The 19,665-nt window shown below is 39.4% G+C and overlaps 3 protein-coding genes across 9 annotated transcripts; all 3 read left to right on the top strand.

Annotated features, from left to right (window-relative positions):
* Nucleotides 1-1,329: 1,329 nt before the first annotated feature.
* Nucleotides 1,330-6,585, top strand: LOC124055025. Of its 4 annotated transcripts, none has more exons than XM_046381618.1 (5): nt 1,330-2,070; nt 2,172-2,864; nt 3,142-3,270; nt 3,360-3,400; nt 3,505-6,585. In XM_046381618.1, exons 1-5 carry the CDS (start codon nt 2,016-2,018, stop codon nt 3,622-3,624), a joined length of 1,038 nt encoding a protein of 345 aa, XP_046237574.1. In that variant the 5' UTR covers nt 1,330-2,015; the 3' UTR covers nt 3,625-6,585. The 4 variants fall into 4 exon arrangements, with proteins under 4 accessions (XP_046237574.1, XP_046237573.1, XP_046237572.1 ...); XM_046381617.1 differs by having other exon boundaries at nt 3,357-3,400; XM_046381616.1 differs by having other exon boundaries at nt 1,330-2,864.
* Nucleotides 6,586-8,381: 1,796 nt separating this feature from the next.
* LOC124055051 lies at nt 8,382-10,185 on the top strand. Of its 3 annotated transcripts, XM_046381648.1 has the most exons (6): nt 8,382-8,476; nt 8,611-8,844; nt 8,938-9,303; nt 9,581-9,709; nt 9,795-9,838; nt 9,959-10,185. In XM_046381648.1, the coding sequence occupies exons 1-6, from the start codon at nt 8,422-8,424 to the stop codon at nt 10,076-10,078; spliced, it is 948 nt and encodes a 315-aa protein (XP_046237604.1). In that variant the 5' UTR covers nt 8,382-8,421; the 3' UTR covers nt 10,079-10,185. The 3 variants fall into 3 exon arrangements, with proteins under 3 accessions (XP_046237604.1, XP_046237603.1, XP_046237602.1); XM_046381647.1 differs by having other exon boundaries at nt 8,611-9,303; nt 9,798-9,838; XM_046381646.1 differs by having other exon boundaries at nt 8,611-9,303.
* A 4,226-nt stretch (nt 10,186-14,411) lies between these two features.
* On the top strand, nt 14,412-18,591 carry LOC124055041. Of its 2 annotated transcripts, none has more exons than XM_046381635.1 (5): nt 14,412-14,961; nt 15,096-15,788; nt 16,133-16,261; nt 16,348-16,391; nt 16,506-18,591. In XM_046381635.1, the coding sequence occupies exons 1-5, from the start codon at nt 14,907-14,909 to the stop codon at nt 16,623-16,625; spliced, it is 1,041 nt and encodes a 346-aa protein (XP_046237591.1). In that variant the 5' UTR covers nt 14,412-14,906; the 3' UTR covers nt 16,626-18,591. The 2 variants fall into 2 exon arrangements, with proteins under 2 accessions (XP_046237591.1, XP_046237592.1); XM_046381636.1 differs by having other exon boundaries at nt 14,418-14,961; nt 16,351-16,391.
* The last annotated feature ends 1,074 nt before the right edge of the window (nt 18,592-19,665 follow it).

Genomic DNA, 19,665 nt, shown 5'->3' with positions numbered 1-19,665 from the left:
AAAGATGTGCAGTCATGTTGGAACAGGAGGGGGCCATCCCCAAACTGTTCCCACAAAGTTGGGAGCATGGCATTGTCCAAAATCCCTTGGTATGCTGAAGCATTCAGAGTTCCTTTCCACTGAAACTAATCTCAGCAACCCCACACCATAATCCCCCCTCCACCAAACTTCACACTTGGCACAATGCAGTAAGACAAATAGCATTCTCTCGGTAACCGCCAAACCCAGATTTGTCCAAAAGATTGCCAGATGGAGAAGCGTGATTCATCACTCCAGAGAACGCATCTCCACTGCTCTAGAGTCCAGTGGTGGCATGCTTTACACCACTGCATCCGACAATTTGCATTGCACTTCAGTTCAATTAAATTCAGTTTATTTATATAGTGCCAATTCACAACAGAAAATATCTCATGATACTTTTCAATTAGAGCAGGTCGAGACCAAACTCTTTAATTAAACTGTAATATAGAGAACCCAACAAGGGGTTGGGGCATGAGAGAAGGAGCACACAAGCAGAGATGTATAGCAGCAGTAATAATACCAGAAGTATTGGAACTGTAGATAATGATAATGACAATGAAGTATACATAAGGTACTATGGTGATTATGATAGCAATATTAGTAACAATAATAATGGTAGCAGCTGCAGCAGAGTAGTAATAGAATTAAAACAGATTATGACTAAACAGTAGTAATCGCAGTAAGTTTCAAGCAGGACTGCAGCAGGAGGCCCGACCACGATCCATGGGAACCTGCAAGACAAGAAAGCCCAAGGACTCCTTGGTGATGTATAGCTTGGATGCGGCTGCTTGAATTCACTGAAAAAAAAAAGAGTGGCCCATTCTTTCACAAATGTTTGTAGAAGCAATGAAGTGATTGGAACACCTGAATTAAATGATTTGGATGGGTGAGTGAATACTTTTGGCAATATAGTCTATCTATCTATCTATCTGTCTGTCTGTGTCTATGTGTCTACTTGTGGTACTCATTTCATCTTCCCCTCAGCATGAAGTGTAATCAGCATGCTAGCATGCTAAACTAAGATGTGTTAGAATGTGTGTTAGCAGCCTTACAAAGCTGCTAATGTGGCTATAGGCTGCTAGTCCAGTGTTTTATAATTGACTTACAACAGCAATAGTTAGTACTGTCGCCTCATAGCAAGAGGGTTCCAGGTTCGAGTCTGGGTCTGGGCCCTCCTGTGTGGAGTTTGCATGTTCGTCTGTGCCTGCATTTGTTTTTTCTGGGTACTCTAACTTCCTCCCACAGTCTCGAAAACATGCTCTTCAGGTTAACTGGCTACTCTACATTACCTCTAGATGTGAGTGTGTGTATTTGCGTGATTGTCTTTGTGCGTCAGCCCTGTGAATGACTGGTGACCATTCCAGAATGTACCTGGCCTCTCGCCTGTTGTCAACTGGGATAGGCTCCAGCCCCCCCTGACCCTGCATAGATAAAGTGATATAGAAAATGGATTATGGATGAATGGTTACAAGAACACACAACTATCTTTTTCCTGTCAGCAATGATTCTTCTTTTGTTCAAACACCATGTGTCCTACACATGGGTGCACTTACTTCTAAAGAAACTATAGTGTGCAGCCTAACTTTTTTGAAGAAACTTTACCCTTTAAATTAGCCAAGTTGCTTAAGTTTTCTCTTGACAAATTACATTTGCATCTGATCAAAAGTAAGATGCAAAGTTCAATTCAGCATTTTTCAATCTTCTACAATAATCTGATAAGTCAGTGTCCAACAATCCATTTTGGGTCTTTGTTGTTGAAAATTTGTGGTGATGATATCAGCGAATGAAGGATTATGAAAACATGAGGATTACGAGTTACATTGTGGTTCTTGACTCAACAACCAAGACAGTCAATGTAGGGGGAAACATGTGTTCACTGTTTCCAAAATAGCACCTTCAGTGTCACTTCTTGTTAGCCAATCAAATGATGTCCTCTCTCTAAGAGTAAAGAAAGTATAGAAGGTCTCTACACTCATCAAGACTTTTTAATCACGATGACATCTCCGAGGTTTGCTTTATACCTGACTTGTCTGTGCTTGTGGAGAATGGGTAAGTTTGGTCTTTTGTCAGTTTTATTTGTATCTTCACCCAAATGACTGTAGACATCATTGAATTTTATGTTGATCTTCTTTGGTCTCTTTTCTTTTCAGCTCTGGCAATTACGTCTCTGCATCAGGAGAGTGGTTTTGTATCTGTTAATGTTGGAAACAGTGTGACATTACGATGTTTCTATGAAGATGAAGTTGGAGCAACATTTTATTGGTATAAACAAATACTGGGACAGAATCCAAGGCTGGTCTCTAGCTTCTATAAACATAACAAAAAAGGCACTTTTACTGATGAATTCATGAACAACCAGCGCTTCACACTGGATACTGAAAATGGTAAAAATCACTTGACAATCTCAGATTTGCGCATTTCAGACTCAGCTACTTATTACTGCGCAAGCTGCTATGCATACAACATTAATTTTGCAGAAGGAATTACTGTCAGTGTGAAGGGTTCAGGTTTGGACATCCCAGTTTTGGTCCATCAGTCAGCATCTGAGACCATCCAGCCAGGAGGCTCTGTGACTCTGAACTGTACAGTACACACTGGGACCTGTGAGGGAGAACACAGTGTTTACTGGTTCAAAAGGTCTGAAGATTCTCCTCAAGCACTCATTTACACCCATGGAGGCAGGAATGATCAGTGTGAGAGGAGACCCGACACACAAACACACTCCTGTGTCTACAACTTGCCGATGAACAGCCTGAATATTTCTCATGTTGGGACCTACTACTGTGCTGTTGCCACATGTGGACACATACTGTTTGGAAATGGGACCAAGCTGGACATTGAGAGTGAGTACTGCAAAACTGTAGCAGAGAGATAACTATGATAGGTTATAGAGGGTATAGCCTGAACAATATTGGATTTCCAAGCCCTGTAACAAGTATCATAAACGATCTTGATGCATGTACTTTTGATTTGGTTTTTGTTTTTAATTTTGACTGACATCTATATCAGCAAGTTACATCTATATCATTTATATCAATAAGCTACAGTTGGCCTGACTGATTTCTCTGTTTAGCTCTACTAAAAGGCTTGTAATGACTGCTGATGTCTGCCTGTCTGCAGATGAGGTGAACCCTCCTGACAGCCGTCTGTACTTCTTGAGTGGTGCTTTGGTATTCTGCACCATCCTGGTTGTTTTCCTGACTTTCTCAGTGTACAACCTGAACAAGAGAAACAGATGCCAATGCACAGGTAATAGCAGTAGTGTCATTATGTATCCCCTTGTATACACACTGAAGATGTATTTAAGATGATGATGAGTTTTTTGTCTTTTGAAGCAGAGTCTCAAAGAGCTTCAGCTTCTACCACAACAAATGGAGAGGTGAATATTATTTATTGTCTTTACAGCAACTTGTTTTGAGGACTTTGACAGATTGTTCTTTTTCTAATGTATTGTGATTACCAGAGTGTATTTTTTGTTACCAGGGTTACCAAGATGCAGACAATCTCCATTATGCTGCTTTAAGGGAGTACAGAGTCAGCAGGTCAAGAAGACAGAGAGACAACACTGAAACTGTATGTGTGTACTCCAGTGTCAGGCAGTAGAGCTGGACACGCTTCATCTGTACTTTGTTTATGTCTAAGGTCTAATTTTGTTAACACCTATTAAAGTGAATGCCATTAGATTTTCTTAAAATAAAATAGTAACAGTGCGTACTGTATAATAAATGTAAATCCTTGTATCCAACCATTTGAACAAGCTTATGCAGCAACTCTATGTATGATGTGCTGGTGAAGCTGTCAGATTTCCATTTTCACAGTCCCTGCTGTATTGATCTGTCAGTGCTGAATGGCTGAAAACAAAACAAAAGCTTCCAGGTTCCAGGTTTGAATCTGGGACCTTCTGTGCCTGCGTGGGTTTTCTCCGGGTATTCCAGTTTCCTCCCACAGTCCCAAAAGCATGCACATTTGGCTAACTGGCTACTCTACATTGCTCCTGTGTGTGAGCGTGTGCGGCTGTCTGTCTTTGTGTGTCAGCAGGGTGTGTTCCCCTTGTTGCTCATATTCAGCTGGGATAGACTCCAGTCCCCCCGTGACCCTTATGGATAAGCAGTATAGAGAATGGATGGATGAATGTTTTTGCAGATGTTGCTTTAAGATGTAAAAAGCTCTTTGACAGTTTCTCTCTTTGCCTGCAGTGAAAAGATCAAACCTCTGTATGCTTTACTAAGGGCAGAAGCAGAATGAGTTCTTATTGTAATTTTGTTGTCTGCAATAACCACTAGGCTTTATAATGATTATAATGATAATGATTTGTTTTTTTCAATGAAATCTGTACACTGAAAGGGCCAGATGCACTGGTGTGTGTGAAGGACCCTAAGGGAAATACATTTTAACCTGTTTTCTTAATGACAGTGCAAAAGAAGTAACCGTTGACTCCAGATATGAGAAAAGGCATGTGGCTGCTCTCTTCAAGTCAACAGAACTAGTCGTGACTGGGATGACAGTGCAGAGGGAATTTAGCATTCTATATGCCCACATAAGAGCAAAGAATGAAACTAAAACAAGTAAAACAACTCTTGTTGCTAGTTTGGAGCACAAACACTTCATATGACCCAAGTGAGTCTTGGAGGCGTGGGTGAGTAGCTTGTCTGCTACTTTGACAGAACATGCAAAAAAGAAATGTAAAACTGATGGGGTCTTTCTATTTTATATATATAACATAGCACGCTACGTTGTTATTTGGCTCTGTTCGGCTGTGAACACAGAAATGAAACAGTCTTTTCTCTTTCACTGTAGCAGCCTTCGTGGTTTTCAACAGGATGTGGACGTGTTTGTGCTCTTAGTGGGCAGTCAGACTGAAAACGGCCCCATGTTACACCAGGCAGGGCTCTGCATTTGGGGGGGTGTGCAGTTTAAGGTACAGATGACACAGAGATTTACACTGCAAGAAGACCAGTTGGAGGGAAAGATAAATGCATTTAAAATCTGTGTAACTAAATTCTGAGCTAATGACTCAGAGAAGCTAAGAGGCTGCCTCTGCTGTGTGTGTGTGTGGATGCATATTCCTGTAGCTTTAGCTTGATGTCTTCATTATTGTACAGTGGGAGGAAGTGGAGACTCGTGTTGTCAATTTTATATATATTTTATATGTTTTGTATGCAAATGTTTTCGACCCACAAAATGCCGGTTTTCAGAAATTACCGGCTGTGTTCTTACATCCATGTGACTGGTCAACATAGCATCATTTGTGTATTTCACCAGTGTTCATATAATATATATATACATATTGGACTCTTTAATCTTAAGGCGGTATGTGTGAAAATAGTTCCTTGGGCTATGGCTATTGGGTTATGATCCATTTCTTCCAACCACAGTGTTAAAAGATATTTAGATATTTCAAGATTTATCAAACTGACTTTCAGCACCAAGGGTAGCTCCATGTTCAGGGTGGGTTAGTCACTGTGAATTTCTGTGGTGCTGCAATGCATGCATTTGACTTCTTTTTCAAAATCTGTGTAGCAACAAGTCATGTCAGCTATAGTGTTTTCAGAAGGTTTATCTTGGGTAATGAGGAGACAAAATGGCTGATCATAGCAGGACAAAATACAGTGTCCGTTACAGCTTGAAATAAGCTTTATATCATTATAAACAATGATCTGATATTTTCCATTTGTCGCCAATGTTAGTGTTCTCAAAAACCAAACTTGACAGAGCAGGCAGCAGTGAACATATGATCCCGTTCCCTTAACAGGTCATATACAGTCAGTTCAGGTTGGTCAGTCAAATACAGTCTTGGCCATAAGAGTGGAGAAAGTTTCCAGATTCTTTTCATTAAACACCGAAATTCAAGCACGATAACATTTGTTCTTGTGGAAAGTAGGTGAGTAGCTTTAATCACTCCAGTATTTATGTTTTAATGTAACACCACTCCTCATGTTTCTAATGTGTAATGACAATGCTGAATCAGCCACATAACCTAAAAATAAATGGGGACTTGCTTTGTGTCTCTTTCCCCTTCAGCTCAGACAGCTGCTCTTACACTGTCCTCATTTGCTTGCCAAGAAAATAGTTTTGGATCAATTAAAACTAGAGACAACTGGACTCTACAGTGTTTTTATAAAAGTGACGTTCCTGCAGTATTACTGGTATAAACAAATCCTGAGACAGAAACAAAGGCTGATCTCAAACTTGAACACCATTGATACAAATGGCACTTTTTGTGATGAATTCAAAAACAATCCATGCTTCACACTGGAAATTAAAAATGGCAGAAACTTGTCATTTATAGACAATATATATTTCAGAGAGCATGACTGTCAGTGTGAAAGATTTAAATTTGAAGACGCTTGTGATGGTCCATCAGTTAGCATCCGACCAGGAGGCTCTGTGACTCTAAGGAAATCCAACACACAAACACACTCCTGAGTCTACAGTTTGACAATGAAGAGCCTGAATATTTCTCATGCTTGGACCTGCTACTGTGCTGCTGCCTCATATGGAGACATGGTGTTTGGAAAAGAAACCAAACTGGACTTTGAGTGTAGGTAACTTTTCTTGCCGAGGTTGGTGCATCTGAGAAATACTCCTGGTTACTTCCAATACAAAGTTAGGGAACAGAAAATATGCTAAAACTATGTTTTTGGTGCTTTTCTTTGTAGATGAGGTTAATTTGGTGCATTTCTGGAGGGGAGCTTCAGCATTCACCACCGACCTAATAAAACAAAACTTACTCAAAAGGAAAACAGATGCAAACAAAAGGTGACAGTCAAGGTAACAACAGTCCAAAACAAAGAAACTATCCAGAACAGCAGACATGAGGAACACAGAGGCCACAGAAGGCAGTAAACAAAACTCTCGAGACACAGACAAATCACACATGGAGAGCATGTATAGAAAATGGGGACTAAACACAGGTGAAAACAGGTAAAAACAATCAAAAAAGGAGGGAAAGCAGACAAAGACAGGAAATGAAAAGTTAAACAGGACACAAGAGGAGAAAATCTACAAAATAAAGCAGGAAATAAACTAAAGAAACTCCAAATCCTGAGAGATATGCTTTTCGGATCAACACTGTCTCATGCTTTTTTTAGCCTTGGTGTGGTCAACAGTGAAAAGTTAGCTCTTAGTGTTCTTGCTTTCTGAGGACCTGTTTCACTCTCTGGTTTCAAACAGGAAGTCTCTGCAGCGTTTTCATGAGCAGCTATCACGCAGGTTTGCTGCAACATCAGTAACCATTGCCAAGAAAAGTGTTTAGGGTGGGCAATGTTGATTGGTCAGCTGGTCCAGAGTCAACTTTATCCACACTCAAATACCTCAAAAACTACTGGACAGATTATTATTAAATGCGACCCCACCAAATCAAAGTTTTCATTTATCTTGTGAAATTACTGTCTACATGATGAATTGGCACAAAATTTGGTGTAGATGTTCATGGTTAGCACAGGATGAATCCTACTGATTTTGGTGATCCCTTAAGATTTGGTTTTGCGCTGGAATGAGATTCACATCGGTGATTGTGAGTGAAATGTCCTAACAGTTACTGGATAATTTGCTGCATTTTGTACAAGTTCATCAGGATGAACTGCAATTAGCATGCTAACATGCTAAACTAAGATGTGTTAGAACGTGTGTTAGCAGCCCAAAAAAGTTGCTAATGTGGCTGCAGACTCCAAGTCCAGTGTTTTATAACAATGGCGCTACAACAACACACCACTACCTGCTTCCTGTCGGCACAGAGCACGTGTGCACCCACACCTAAAGAAAATGTATGTGGAAGCGTAACTTGTCAAAGATCATCCTAACCAGAAATTTTACCCTTTAAATTTGGTCAGGTTGCTTAATTTTCTCTTTAATAATTTTAGTACCTTAAAGTTTGCATAACTCTCATTTACTGATTAATTTATACGGACAATCAGCTTATGATATCATCAAAAAATCTTTTGGTTGTCAATAAAAGAAATCTTCACATCCACACAATAAAATCTAGGTCTCAGAGACTGCACTGGTGTTAAGCTTAGCACTGACCAATGACATTTACACTCCATTAAAGGTAAAATCCTCAGTACGTTGAGTATTTATACCAGTTGAAATACTTTCAACACTAATCTGAGAATAAATGTCTAATAATCCATCTTGTCATGATGATGTTACCTAATAAAAGGACTTTTAGAGATCAGGGTTACAAAAACAAAGATTACAAGCTCGTTGTGGTTCTAGCACTTCTCTCCAAGTCTATTGACTCAAAAACCAACAAAGTCAATGCAGGGGGCAACATGTGTTTACTGTTTCCAAAATAGCACCTTCAGTGTCACTTCTTGTTAGCCAATCAAACGCTGTCCTCTCATTAAGAGTAAAGAAAATATCCAAGCTCTCTACATTCGTCAAGACATTTTGATCACGATGACATCTCTGAAGTGTGATTTACACCTGACTTGTCTGTGCTTGTGGACAACAAGTAAGTTTGATCTTTTGTCAGTTTTATTGGTATATTTTCAAGAGACTACAGTCACTGACTTGATATCTAATCATTCACTTAAACGTCCATCATTGCTCTTATTTTGATCTACTTTGGTTTCCTTTTTCATTCAGCTCTGACAACTATGTCTCTGCATCAGGAGAGTGGTTTTGTATCTGTTAATGTTGGCGACAGTGTGACATTACGATGCTTCTATGAAGATGAATTTGCAGCAGCTTTTTATTGGTATAAACAAATCCTGGGACAGAAACCAAGGCTCATCTCAAGGTTCTTTAAACATGACAAAAAGGGCACTTTTTATCATGAATTCATGAACAATCAGCGCTTCACACTGGATACTGAAAAGGGTAAAAATCACTTGACAATCTCAGATTTGCACATTTCAGACTCAGGTACTTATTACTGTGCAAGCTCCTATGCATACAACATTTATTTTGCAGAAAGCATTACTGTCAATGTGAAGGGTTCAGGTTTGGACATCCCAGTTTTGGTCCATCAGTCAGCATCTGAGACCATCCAGCCAGGAGGCTCTGTGACTCTGAACTGTACAGTACACACTGGGACCTGTGAGGGAGAACACAGTGTTTACTGGTTCAAAAGGTCTGAAGATTCTCCTCAAGCACTCATTTACACCCATGGAGGCAGGAATGATCAGTGTGAGAGGAGACCCGACACACAAACACACTCCTGTGTCTACAACTTGCCGATGAACAGCCTGAATATTTCTCATGTTGGGACCTACTACTGTGCTGTTGCCACATGTGGACACATACTGTTTGGAAATGGGACCAAGCTGGACATTGAGAGTGAGTACTGCAAAACTGTAGCAGAGAGATAACTATGATAGGTTATAGAGGGTATAGCCTGAACAATATTGGATTTCCAAGCCCTGTAACAAGTAACATAAACGATCTTGATGCATGTACTTTTGATTTGGTTTTTGTTTTTAATTTTGACTGACATCTTTATCAGCTAGTTACATCTATATCATCTATATCAATATGCTACAGTTGGCCTGACTGATTTCTCTGTTTAGCTCTACTAAAAGGCTTGTAATGACTCCTGATGTCTGCCTGTCTGCAGATGAGGTGAACCCTCCTGACAGCCGTCTGTACTTCTTGAGTGGTGCTTTGGTATTCTGCACCATCCTGGTTGTTTTCCTGACTTTCTCAGTGTACAACCTGAACAAGAGAAACAGAAGCCAATGCACAGGTAATAGCAGTAGTGTCATTTTGTATCCTCTTGTATACACACTGAAGATGTATTTAAGATGATATCAGTTTTTTGTCTTTTGAAGCAGAGTCTCAAAGAGCTTCAGCTTCTACCACAACAAATGGAGAGGTGAATATCATTTATGTTCTATGTCTGTTCAGCAACTTGTTTTGTGGACTTTGACAGATTGTTCTTTTTCTAATGTAGGTCACTGTATTGTGATTACCAGAGAGTATTTTTTGTTACCAGGGTTACCAAGATGCAGACAATCTCCATTATGCTGCTTTAAGGGATTACAGAGTCAGCAGGTCAAGAAGACAGAGAGACAACACTGAAACTGAATGTGTGTACTCCAGTGTCAGGCAGTAGAGCTGGACACGCTTCATCTGTACTTTGTTTATGTCTAAGATCTAATTGTGTTAACACCTGTTAAAATGAATTCCATTAGTTTTTCTTAAAATAAAATAGTAACCGTGCATACTGTATAATAAATGTAAATCCTTGTATCCAACCATTTGAACAAGCTTATGCAGCAACTCTATGTATGATGTGCTGGTAAAGTTGCCAGATTTCCATTTTCACACATTTGCTGTATTGATCTGTCAGTGCTGAATAGCTGAAAACAAACCAAAAGCTTCCAGGTTCCAGGTTCCAATCTGGGACCTTCTGTGCCTGCGTGGGTTTTCTCCGGGTATTCCAGTTTCCTCCCACAGTCCCAAAAACATTCACATTAGGTTAATTGGCTGCTCTACGTTGCTCCATGTGCGGCTGTCTGTCTTTGTGTGTCAGCAGGGTGTGTTCCCCTTGTTGCTCATATTCAGCTGGAATAGACTCCAGCCACCTTGCAACCCTTATGGATAAGCAGTATAGAGAATGGATGGATGAATGTTTTTGTAGATTTTGCTTTAAGATGTAAAAAGCTCTTTGAAAGTTTCTCTCTTTGCCTGCAGTGAAAAGATCAAACCTCTGTATGCTTTACTAAGCGTCAGATGTATGCATATTTACAAACATTTGCTTCATTTGTAGCAGAATGAGTTATTGCATACTTATACTTATTGTAATTTTGTTGTCTGCAATAACCACTAGGCTTTATAATGATTATAATGATAATGATTTGTTTTTTTCAATGAAATCTGTACACTGAAAGGGCCAGATGCACTGGTGTGTGTGAAGGACCCTAAGGGAAATACATTTTAACCTGTTTTCTTAATGACAGTGCAAAAGAAGTAACCGTTGACTCCAGATATGAGAAAAGGCATGTGGCTGCCCTCTTCAAGTCAACAGAACTAGTGGTGACTGGGATGACAGTGCAGAGGGAATTTAGCATTCTATATGCCCACATAAGAGCAAAGAATGAAACTAAAACAAGTAAAACAACTCTTGTTGCTAGTTTGGAGCACAAACACTTCATATGACCCAAGTGAGTCTTGGAGGCGTGGGTGAGTAGCTTGTCTGCTACTTTGACAGAACATGCAAAAAAGAAATGTAAAACTGATGGGGTCTTTCTATTTTATATATATAACATAGCACGCTACGTTGTTATTTGGCTCTGTTCTGCTGTGAACACAGAAATGAGACAGTCTTTTCTCTTTCACTGTAGCAGCCTTCGTGGTTTTCAACAGGATGTGGACGTGTTTGTGCTCTTAGTGGGCAGTCAGACTGAAAACGGCCCCATGTTACACCAGGCAGGGCTCAGCATTTGGGGGGGTGTGCAGTTTAAGGTACAGATGACACAGAGATTTACACTGCAAGAAGACCAGGAGGGAAAGATAAATGCATTTAAAATCTGTGTAACTAAATTCTGAGCTAATGACTCAGAGAAGCTAAGAGGCTCCCTCTGATGTGTGTGTGTGTGGATGCATATTCCTGTAGCTTTAGCTTGATGTCTTCATTATTGTACAGTGGGAGGAAGTGGAGACTCGTGTTGTCAATCTTATATATATTTTATATGTTTTGTATGCAAATGTTTTCAACCCACAAAATGCAGGTTTTTAGAAATTACCGGCTGTGTTCTTACATCCATGTGATTGGCCAACATAGCATTATTTGTGTATTTCACCAGTGTTCATATAATATATATATACATATTGGACACTTTTCTCTTAAGGTAATATGTGTGAAAATAGTTCCTTGGGCTATGGCTATTGGGTTATGATCCATTTCTTCCAACCACAGTGTGATAATAGAGAAGTCCACAGTGTTAAAAGATATTTAGATATTTCAAGATTTATCAAACTGACTTTCAGCACCAAGGGTAGCTCCATGTTCAGGGTGGGTTAGTCACTGTGAATTTCTGTGGTGCTGCAATGCATGCATTTGACTTCTTTTTCAAAATCTGTGTAGCAACAAGTCATGTCAGCTATAGTGTTTTGCAGAAGGTTTATCTTGGGTAATGAGGAGACAAAATGGCTGATCATAGCAGGACAAAATACAGTGTCCGTTACAGCTTGAAATAAGCTTTATATCATTATAAACAATGATCTGATATTTTCCATTTGTCGCCAATGTGAGTGTTCTCAAAAACCAAACTTGACAGAGCAGGCAGCAGTGAACATATGATCCCGTTCCCTTAACAGGTCATATACAGTCAGTTCAGGTTGGTCAGTCAAATACAGTCTTGGCCATAAGAGTGGAGAAAGTTTCCAGATTCTTTTCATTAAACACCGAAATTCAAGCACGATAACATTTGTTCTTGTGGAAAGTAGGTGAGTAGCTTTAATCACTCCAGTATTTATGTTTTAATGTAACACCACTCCTCATGTTTCTAATGTGTAATGACAATGCTGAATCAGCCACATAACCTAAAAATAAATGGGGACTTGCTTTGTGTCTCTTTCCCCTTCAGCTCAGACAGCTGCTCTTACACTGTCCTCATTTGCTTGCCAAGAAAATAGTTTTGGATCAATTAAAACTAGAGACAACTGGACTCTACAGTGTTTTTATAAAAGTGACGTTCCTGCAGTATTACTGGTATAAACAAATCCTGAGACAGAAACAAAGGCTGATCTCAAACTTGAACACCATTGATACAAATGGCACTTTTTGTGATGAATTCAAAAACAATCCATGCTTCACACTGGAAATTAAAAATGGCAGAAACTTGTCATTTATAGACAATAAATATTTCAGAGAGCATGACTGTCAGTGTGAAAGATTTAAATTTGAAGACGCTTGTGATGGTCCATCAGTTAGCATCCAACCAGGAGGCTCTGTGACTCTGAGGAAATCCAACACACAAACACACTCCTGAGTCTACAGTTTGACAATGAAGAGCCTGAATATTTCTCATGCTGGGACTTACTAATGTGCTGTTGCCTCATATGGAGACATGGTGTTTGGAAAAGAAACCAAACTGGACTTTGAGTGTAGGTAACTTTTCTTCCCGAGGTTGGTGCATTTGAGAAATACTCCTGGTTACTTCCAATACAAAGTTAGGGAACAGAAAATATGCTAAAACTATGTTTTTGGTGCTTTTCTTTGTAGATGAGGTTAATTTGGTGCTTCAGCATTCACCACCGACCTAATAAAACAAAATTTACTCAAAAGGAAAACAGATACAAACAAAAGGTGACAGTCAAGGAAACAACAGTCCAAAACAAAGAAACTATCCAGAACAGCAGACATGAGGAACACAGAGGCCACAGAAGGCAGCAAACAAAACTCTCGAGACACAGACAAATCACACATGGAGAGCAGGTATAGAAAATGGGGACTAAACACAGGTGAAAACAATCAAAAAAGGAGGGAAAGCAGACAAAGACAGGAAATGAAAAGTTAAACAGGACACAAGAGGAGAAAATCTACAAAATAAAGCAGGAAATAAACTAAAGAAACTCCAAATCCTGAGAGATATGCTTTTCGGATCAACACTGTCTCATGCTTTTTTTAGCCTTGGTGTGGTCAACAGTGAAAAGTTAGCTCTTAGTGTTCTTGCTTTCTGAGGACCTGTTTCACTCTCTGGTTTCAAACAGGAAGTCTCTGCAGCGTTTTCATGAGCAGCTATCACGCAGGTTTGCTGCAACATCAGTAACCACTGCCAAGAAAAGTGTTTAGGGTGGGCAATGTTGATTGGTCAGCTGGTCCAGAGTCAACTTTATCCACACTCAAATACCTCAAAAACTACTGGACAGATTATTATTAAATGCGACCCCACCAAATCAAAGTTTTCATTTATCTTGTGAAATTACTGTCTACATGATGAATTGGCACAAAATTTGGTGTAGATGTTCATGGTTAGCACAGGATGAATCCTACTGATTTTGGTGATCCCTTAAGATTTGGTTTTGTACTGGAATGAGATTCACATCGGTGATTGTGAGTGAAATGTCCTAACAGTTACTGGATAATTTGCTGCATTTTGTACATGTTCATCAGGATGAACTGCAATTAGCATGCTAACATGCTAAACTAAGATGTGTTAGAACGTGTGTTAGCAGCCCAAAAAAGTTGCTAATGTGGCTGCAGACTCCAAGTCCAGTGTTTTATAACAATGGCGCTACAACAACACACCACTACCTGCTTCCTGTCGGCACAGAGCACGTGTGCACCCACACCTAAAGAAAATGTATGTGGAAGCGTAACTTGTCAAAGATCATCCTAACCAGAAACTTTATCCTTTAAATTTGGTCAGGTTGCTTAATTTTCTCTTTTGTAATTTTAGTTCCTTAAGTTTGCATAACTCCCATTTACTGATTAATTTATACCGACAATCAGCTTATGATATCATCAAAAAATCTTTTGGTTGTCAATAAAAGAAATCTTCACATCCACACAATAAAATCTAGGTCTCAGAGACTGCACTGGTGTTAAGCTTAGCACTGACCAATGACATTTACACTCCATTAAAGGTAAAATCCTCAGTACGTTGAGTATTTATACCAGTTGAAATACTTTCAACACTAATCTGAGAATAAATGTCTAATAATCCATCTTGTCATGATGATGTTACCTAATAAAAGGACTTTTAGAGATCAGGGTTCCAAAAACAAAGATTACAAGCTCGTTGTGGTTCTAGCACCTCTCTCCAAGTCTATTGACTCAAGAACCAACAAAGTCAATGCAGGGGGCAACATGTGTTTACTGTTTCCAAAATAGCACCTTCAGTGTCACTTCTTGTTAGCCAATCAAACGCTGTCCTCTCACTAAGAGTAAAGAAAATATCCAAGCTCTCTACATTCGTCAAGACATTTTGATCACGATGACATCTCTGAAGTGTGATTTACACCTGACTTGTCTGTGCTTGTGGACAACAAGTAAGTTTGATCTTTTGTCAGTTTTATTGGTATATTTTCAAGAGACTACAGTCACTGACTTAATATCTAATCATTCACTTAAACGTCCATCATTGCTCTTATTTTGATCTACTTTGGTTTCCTTTTTCATTCAGCTCTGACAACTATGTCTCTGCATCAGGAGAGTGGTTTTGTATCTGTTAATGTTGGCGACAGTGTGACATTACGATGTTTCTATGAAGATGACGTTGTAGCAGCTTTTTATTGGTATAAACAAATCCTGGGACAGAAACCAAGGCTCATCTCAAGCTTCTTTAAACATGAGAAAAAGGGCACTTTTTATGATGAATTCATGAACAATCAGCACTTCACACTGGATACTGAAAAGGGTAAAAATCACTTGACAATCTCAGATTTGCGCATTTCAGACTCAGCCACTTACTACTGTGCAAGCTGCTATATATACGACATTGATTTTGCAGAGGGCATTACTGTCAATGTGAAGGGTTCAGGTTTGGACATCCCAGTTTTGGTCCATCAGTCAGCATCTGAGACCATCCAGCCAGGAGGCTCTGCGACTCTGAACTGTACAGTACACACTGGGACCTGTGATGGAGAACACAGTGTTTACTGGTTCAAAAGGTCTGAAGATTCTCCTCAAGCACTCATTTACACCCATGGAGGCAGGAATGATCAGTGTGAGAGGAGACCCGACACACAAACACACTCCTGTGTCTACAACTTGCCGATGAACAGCCTGAATATTTCTCATGTTGGGACCTACTACTGTGCTGTTGCCACATGTGGACACATACTGTTTGGAAATGGGACCAAGCTGGACATTGAGTGTAAGTACTGCAAAACTGTAGCAGAGAGATAATTGTGATAACTGCATCATCAAATTTTAAGAAGGTATAGCCTGAACAATATTGGATTTCCAAGCCCTGTTACAAGTAACATAAGCGATCTTGATGCGTCTACTTTTGATTTGGTTTGTTTTTAATTTTGACTGACACTAAATGGGAAATTTTACAGTGTAAAAATCAACTGTGCTGCCTGGAGGACAAACTGTATTGGAGGCACTATTCCGAATCTGTCATCTATATCAATAAGCTATAGTTGGTCTGACTGATTTCTCTGTTTAGCTCTACTAAAAGGCTTGTAATGACTCCTGATGTCTGCCTGTCTGCAGATGAGGTGAACCCTCCTGACAGCCGTCTGTACTTCTTGAGTGGTGCTTTGGTATTCTGCACCATCCTGGTTGTTTTCCTGACTTTCTCAGTGTACAACCTGAACAAGAGAAACAGATGCCAATGCACAGGTAATAGCAGTAGTGTCATTATGTATCCCCTTGTATACACACTGAAGATGTATTTAAGATGATATAAGTTGTTTTGTCTTTTGAAGCAGAGTCTCAAAGAGCTTCAGCTTCTACCACAACAAATGGAGAGGTGAATATTATTTATTGTCTTTACAGCAACTTGTTTTGAGGACTTTGACAGATTGTTCTTTTTCTAATGAAGGTCACTGTATTGTGATTACCAGAGTGTATTTTTTGTTACCAGGGTTACCAAGATGCAGACAATCTCCATTATGCTGCTTTAAGGGATTACAGAGTCAGCAGGTCAAGAAGACAGAGAGACAACACTGAAACTGTATGTGTGTACTCCAGTGTCAGGCAGTAGATCTGGACACGCTTCATCTGTATTTTGTTTATGTCTAAGATCTAATTGTGTTAACACCTGTTAAAATGAATGCCATTAGATTTTCTTAAAATAAAACAGTAATAGTGCATACTGTATAATAAATGTAAATCCTTGTATCCAACCATTTGAACAAGTTTATGCAGCAACTCTATGTATGATGTGCTGGTAAAGTTGCCAGATTTCCATTTTCACAATACTGTCCCCGCTGTATTGATCTGTCAGTGTTGAATGGCTGAAAACAAGAGGTGAATTCTTTATGTTTTTGTTTTTATATGTTGTTGTAGAGGGCAGCATGTGGTTACCATTGTCGCCCAACAGCTTCCAGGTTCCAGGTTCCAATCTGGGACCTTCTGTGACTGTGTGGGTTTTCTCCGGGTATTCCAGTTTCCTCCCACAGTCCCAAAAACATGCACATTCGACTAACTGGCTACTCTACATTGCTCCTGTGTGTGAGCGTGTGTGGCTGTCTGTCTTTGTGTGTCAGCAGGGTGTGTTCCCCTTGTCGCTCGTAGTCAGCTAAGATAGATTCCAGCCACCTCGCGACCCTTATGGATAAGCAGTATAGAGAATGGATGGATGAATGTTTTTGCAAATTTTGCTTTAAGATGTAAAAAACTCTTTGACAGTTTCTCTCTTCGCCTGCAGTGAAAAGATCAAACCTCTGTATGCTTTACTAAGGGTCAGATGTATGCATATTTAGAAACATTTGCTTCATTTGTAGCAGAATGAGTTCTTATTGTAATTTTCTACAATAACCACTTTGTAGTTATAATCCCTCAAATTATTTTAGTTGATAATGGATTTGTTGGTTCATCAAAATCAGTACATTAAAAAGGCCAGATGCATTGCTGTGTGTGAAGGACCCTAAGGGAAATACATTTTAACCTGTTTTCTTAATGACAGTTCATTTTACATCTATAATATAGCATGCTGAGTTGTTATTTGGCTCTGCTATGAACACAGAAATGAAACAGTCGTTTCACTGAGACCTGTTGACCTTGCGCATATTTTTTTGTGTATCTCTTTCACTGCAGCAGCCTTTGTAGTTTTCAACAGGATGTGAATGTGTTTGTGCTCTTATTCTGTAGTGTAGTGTCTGTGTTGGAACTGAGCTAATGACTAAGCGAAGTAAGAGGCTGCTTCTCATATGTTTGCGCACGTGTGTGTGTGTGTGTGTGTGTGTGTGTGTGTGTGGAGACGTATTCCTGTAGCTGTAGCTTTATGTCTTCATTTTTGTACAGTGGAAGGAAATTGAGATGCATTGTCATGTCAATTTTATATATATTTTATATGTGTCATGTTTTCGACCCACAAAATGCAGTTTTTAGAAATTATCAGTGTGTTCTTACATCCATGTGATTGGCCAACATACCATCTTGACTGCTGACATTACATTGTCTGTCATTGGTATATGGACACTTTTATCTTCAGGCAGTATGTGTGGAAATAGTTCCTTGGGCTTCTTCATTTTTTAATGTGCATGAGAAAAGCGTGCATTTTCCAACCCACCCTGATGAGTGTATCCTTCCTGGTTCAACAAGTTCAGTCGTAACATAAATATACTGTATGTCACAAATTCTAGTTAAGTTATCATTATCAACTCTGTGTTGTTGTGATGTTGTGTGTTATTTATCAATAGGATGTAAAAGACACCTTGAACTCTGTGAGACTTTGTGAACATGTTAGCATTGACTACCTTCACAGGGAAATACTGTGAAAGTAGTCATGCAGTTGATGTGCCGTCCCATAGTCGAGACAAAAAAAGAAAACTGCAATGTGCCCTGAGCTCAGTACTTTCATTGTAACCACATCATACTCCCCTCACTTGGTTTCCAGAGTTTTAACACAATCAAGCACAGTCTCAAAGATCTCTGCCCCTGACACACAAGAAAATAACAACAACCTTGTTATAGTACATTTCCAACTACAGCAAGCTAATAGAGAAGTCCACAGTGCTAAAAGATATTTCAAGTTTTTTCAAACTGACTTTCAGCAGGGACTTTCAGGGTGGGTTAGTCACTGTGAATTTCTGTGGTGCTGAAATGCATGCATTTGACTTCTTTTTCAAAATCTGTGTAGCAACAAGTCATGTCAGCTATAGTGTTTTCAGAAGGTTTATCTTGGGTAATGAGGAGACAAAATGGCTGATCATAGCAGCGCAAAATACAATGTCCGTTACGGCTTGAAATAAGCTTTATATCGTTATAAACAATGATCTGTTAAAGATCGTGTATGACATGATGGCGTCCACACTGAACTAGGACTCCAGATGTGCATTGGTGGTGGTACTTACAATGAATCATGAGTAGAGTAGGTAGTAGTGAACATCCTGCTCCCTTAATAGGTCATACACAGTCAGTTCAGATTGGTCAGTCAAATACAGTCTTGCCCACACCAGAAGTCGAGCACAATGACACGCTTGTGGAAAGTGGGTGAGAAGTTTTAGTCACTCCAGAATTTATGTTTTAATGTAACACCACTGCTCATGTTTCTAATGTGTAATGACAATGCTGAATCAGCCACATAACCTAAAAGTATATGCGGATTTGCTTTGTGTCTTTTCACTTCAGCTCAGACAGCTGCTCTGACCCTGTTCTTATCTACTTACCACTCAACTAAAACTAGAGACAGCTGTACAGTGTTTCTATAAAAGTGACATTCCTGCAGTATTACTGGTATAAACAAATCCTGAGACAGAAACAAAGGCTGATCTCAAACTTTAGCACCATTACAACAAATGACACTTTTTGTGATAAATTCAAAAACAATCCATGCTTAACACTGGAAATTAAAACTTCTAGACAATGACAAATTTACATATTTCAGACTCAGAGAGCTACCTACAACTGCTTGAGTTGTCATTTATAGACCATAAATATTTCAGAGGGCATGACTGTCAGTATGAAAGATTTAAATTTGAAGACGCTTGTAATGGTCCATCAGTTAGCATCCGACCAGGAGGCTCTGTGACTCTAAGGAAATCCAACACACAAACACGCTCCTGAGTCTACAGTTTGAC

Source organism: Scatophagus argus, chromosome 23, assembly GCF_020382885.2.
Source record: "Scatophagus argus isolate fScaArg1 chromosome 23, fScaArg1.pri, whole genome shotgun sequence".
Taxonomy (NCBI): domain Eukaryota; kingdom Metazoa; phylum Chordata; class Actinopteri; family Scatophagidae; genus Scatophagus; species Scatophagus argus.
Note: the sequence above shows the minus strand (reverse complement) of the source record. Positions and strands in the feature narration are given on the sequence as shown.

Excerpts from the sequence above, each read along its gene's own strand:
- LOC124055025 (XM_046381615.1), top strand. The coding sequence starts at position 2,114 with ATGACTGTAGACATCATTGAATTTTATGTTGATCTTCTTTGGTCTCTT. Across the intron at positions 2,865-3,141 it reads GACCAAGCTGGACATTGAGA|ATGAGGTGAACCCTCCTGAC; the intron begins GTGAGTACTGCA and ends GCCTGTCTGCAG. Across the intron at positions 3,271-3,356 it reads AAACAGATGCCAATGCACAG|CAGAGTCTCAAAGAGCTTCA; the intron begins GTAATAGCAGTA and ends TGTCTTTTGAAG.
- LOC124055051 (XM_046381646.1), top strand. The coding sequence starts at position 8,422 with ATGACATCTCTGAAGTGTGATTTACACCTGACTTGTCTGTGCTTGTGG. Across the intron at positions 8,477-8,610 it reads TCTGTGCTTGTGGACAACAA|CTCTGACAACTATGTCTCTG; the intron begins GTAAGTTTGATC and ends TTTTTCATTCAG. Across the intron at positions 9,839-9,958 it reads CTACCACAACAAATGGAGAG|GGTTACCAAGATGCAGACAA; the intron begins GTGAATATCATT and ends TTTTGTTACCAG.
- LOC124055041 (XM_046381635.1), top strand. The coding sequence starts at position 14,907 with ATGACATCTCTGAAGTGTGATTTACACCTGACTTGTCTGTGCTTGTGG. Across the intron at positions 14,962-15,095 it reads TCTGTGCTTGTGGACAACAA|CTCTGACAACTATGTCTCTG; the intron begins GTAAGTTTGATC and ends TTTTTCATTCAG. Across the intron at positions 16,262-16,347 it reads AAACAGATGCCAATGCACAG|CAGAGTCTCAAAGAGCTTCA; the intron begins GTAATAGCAGTA and ends TGTCTTTTGAAG.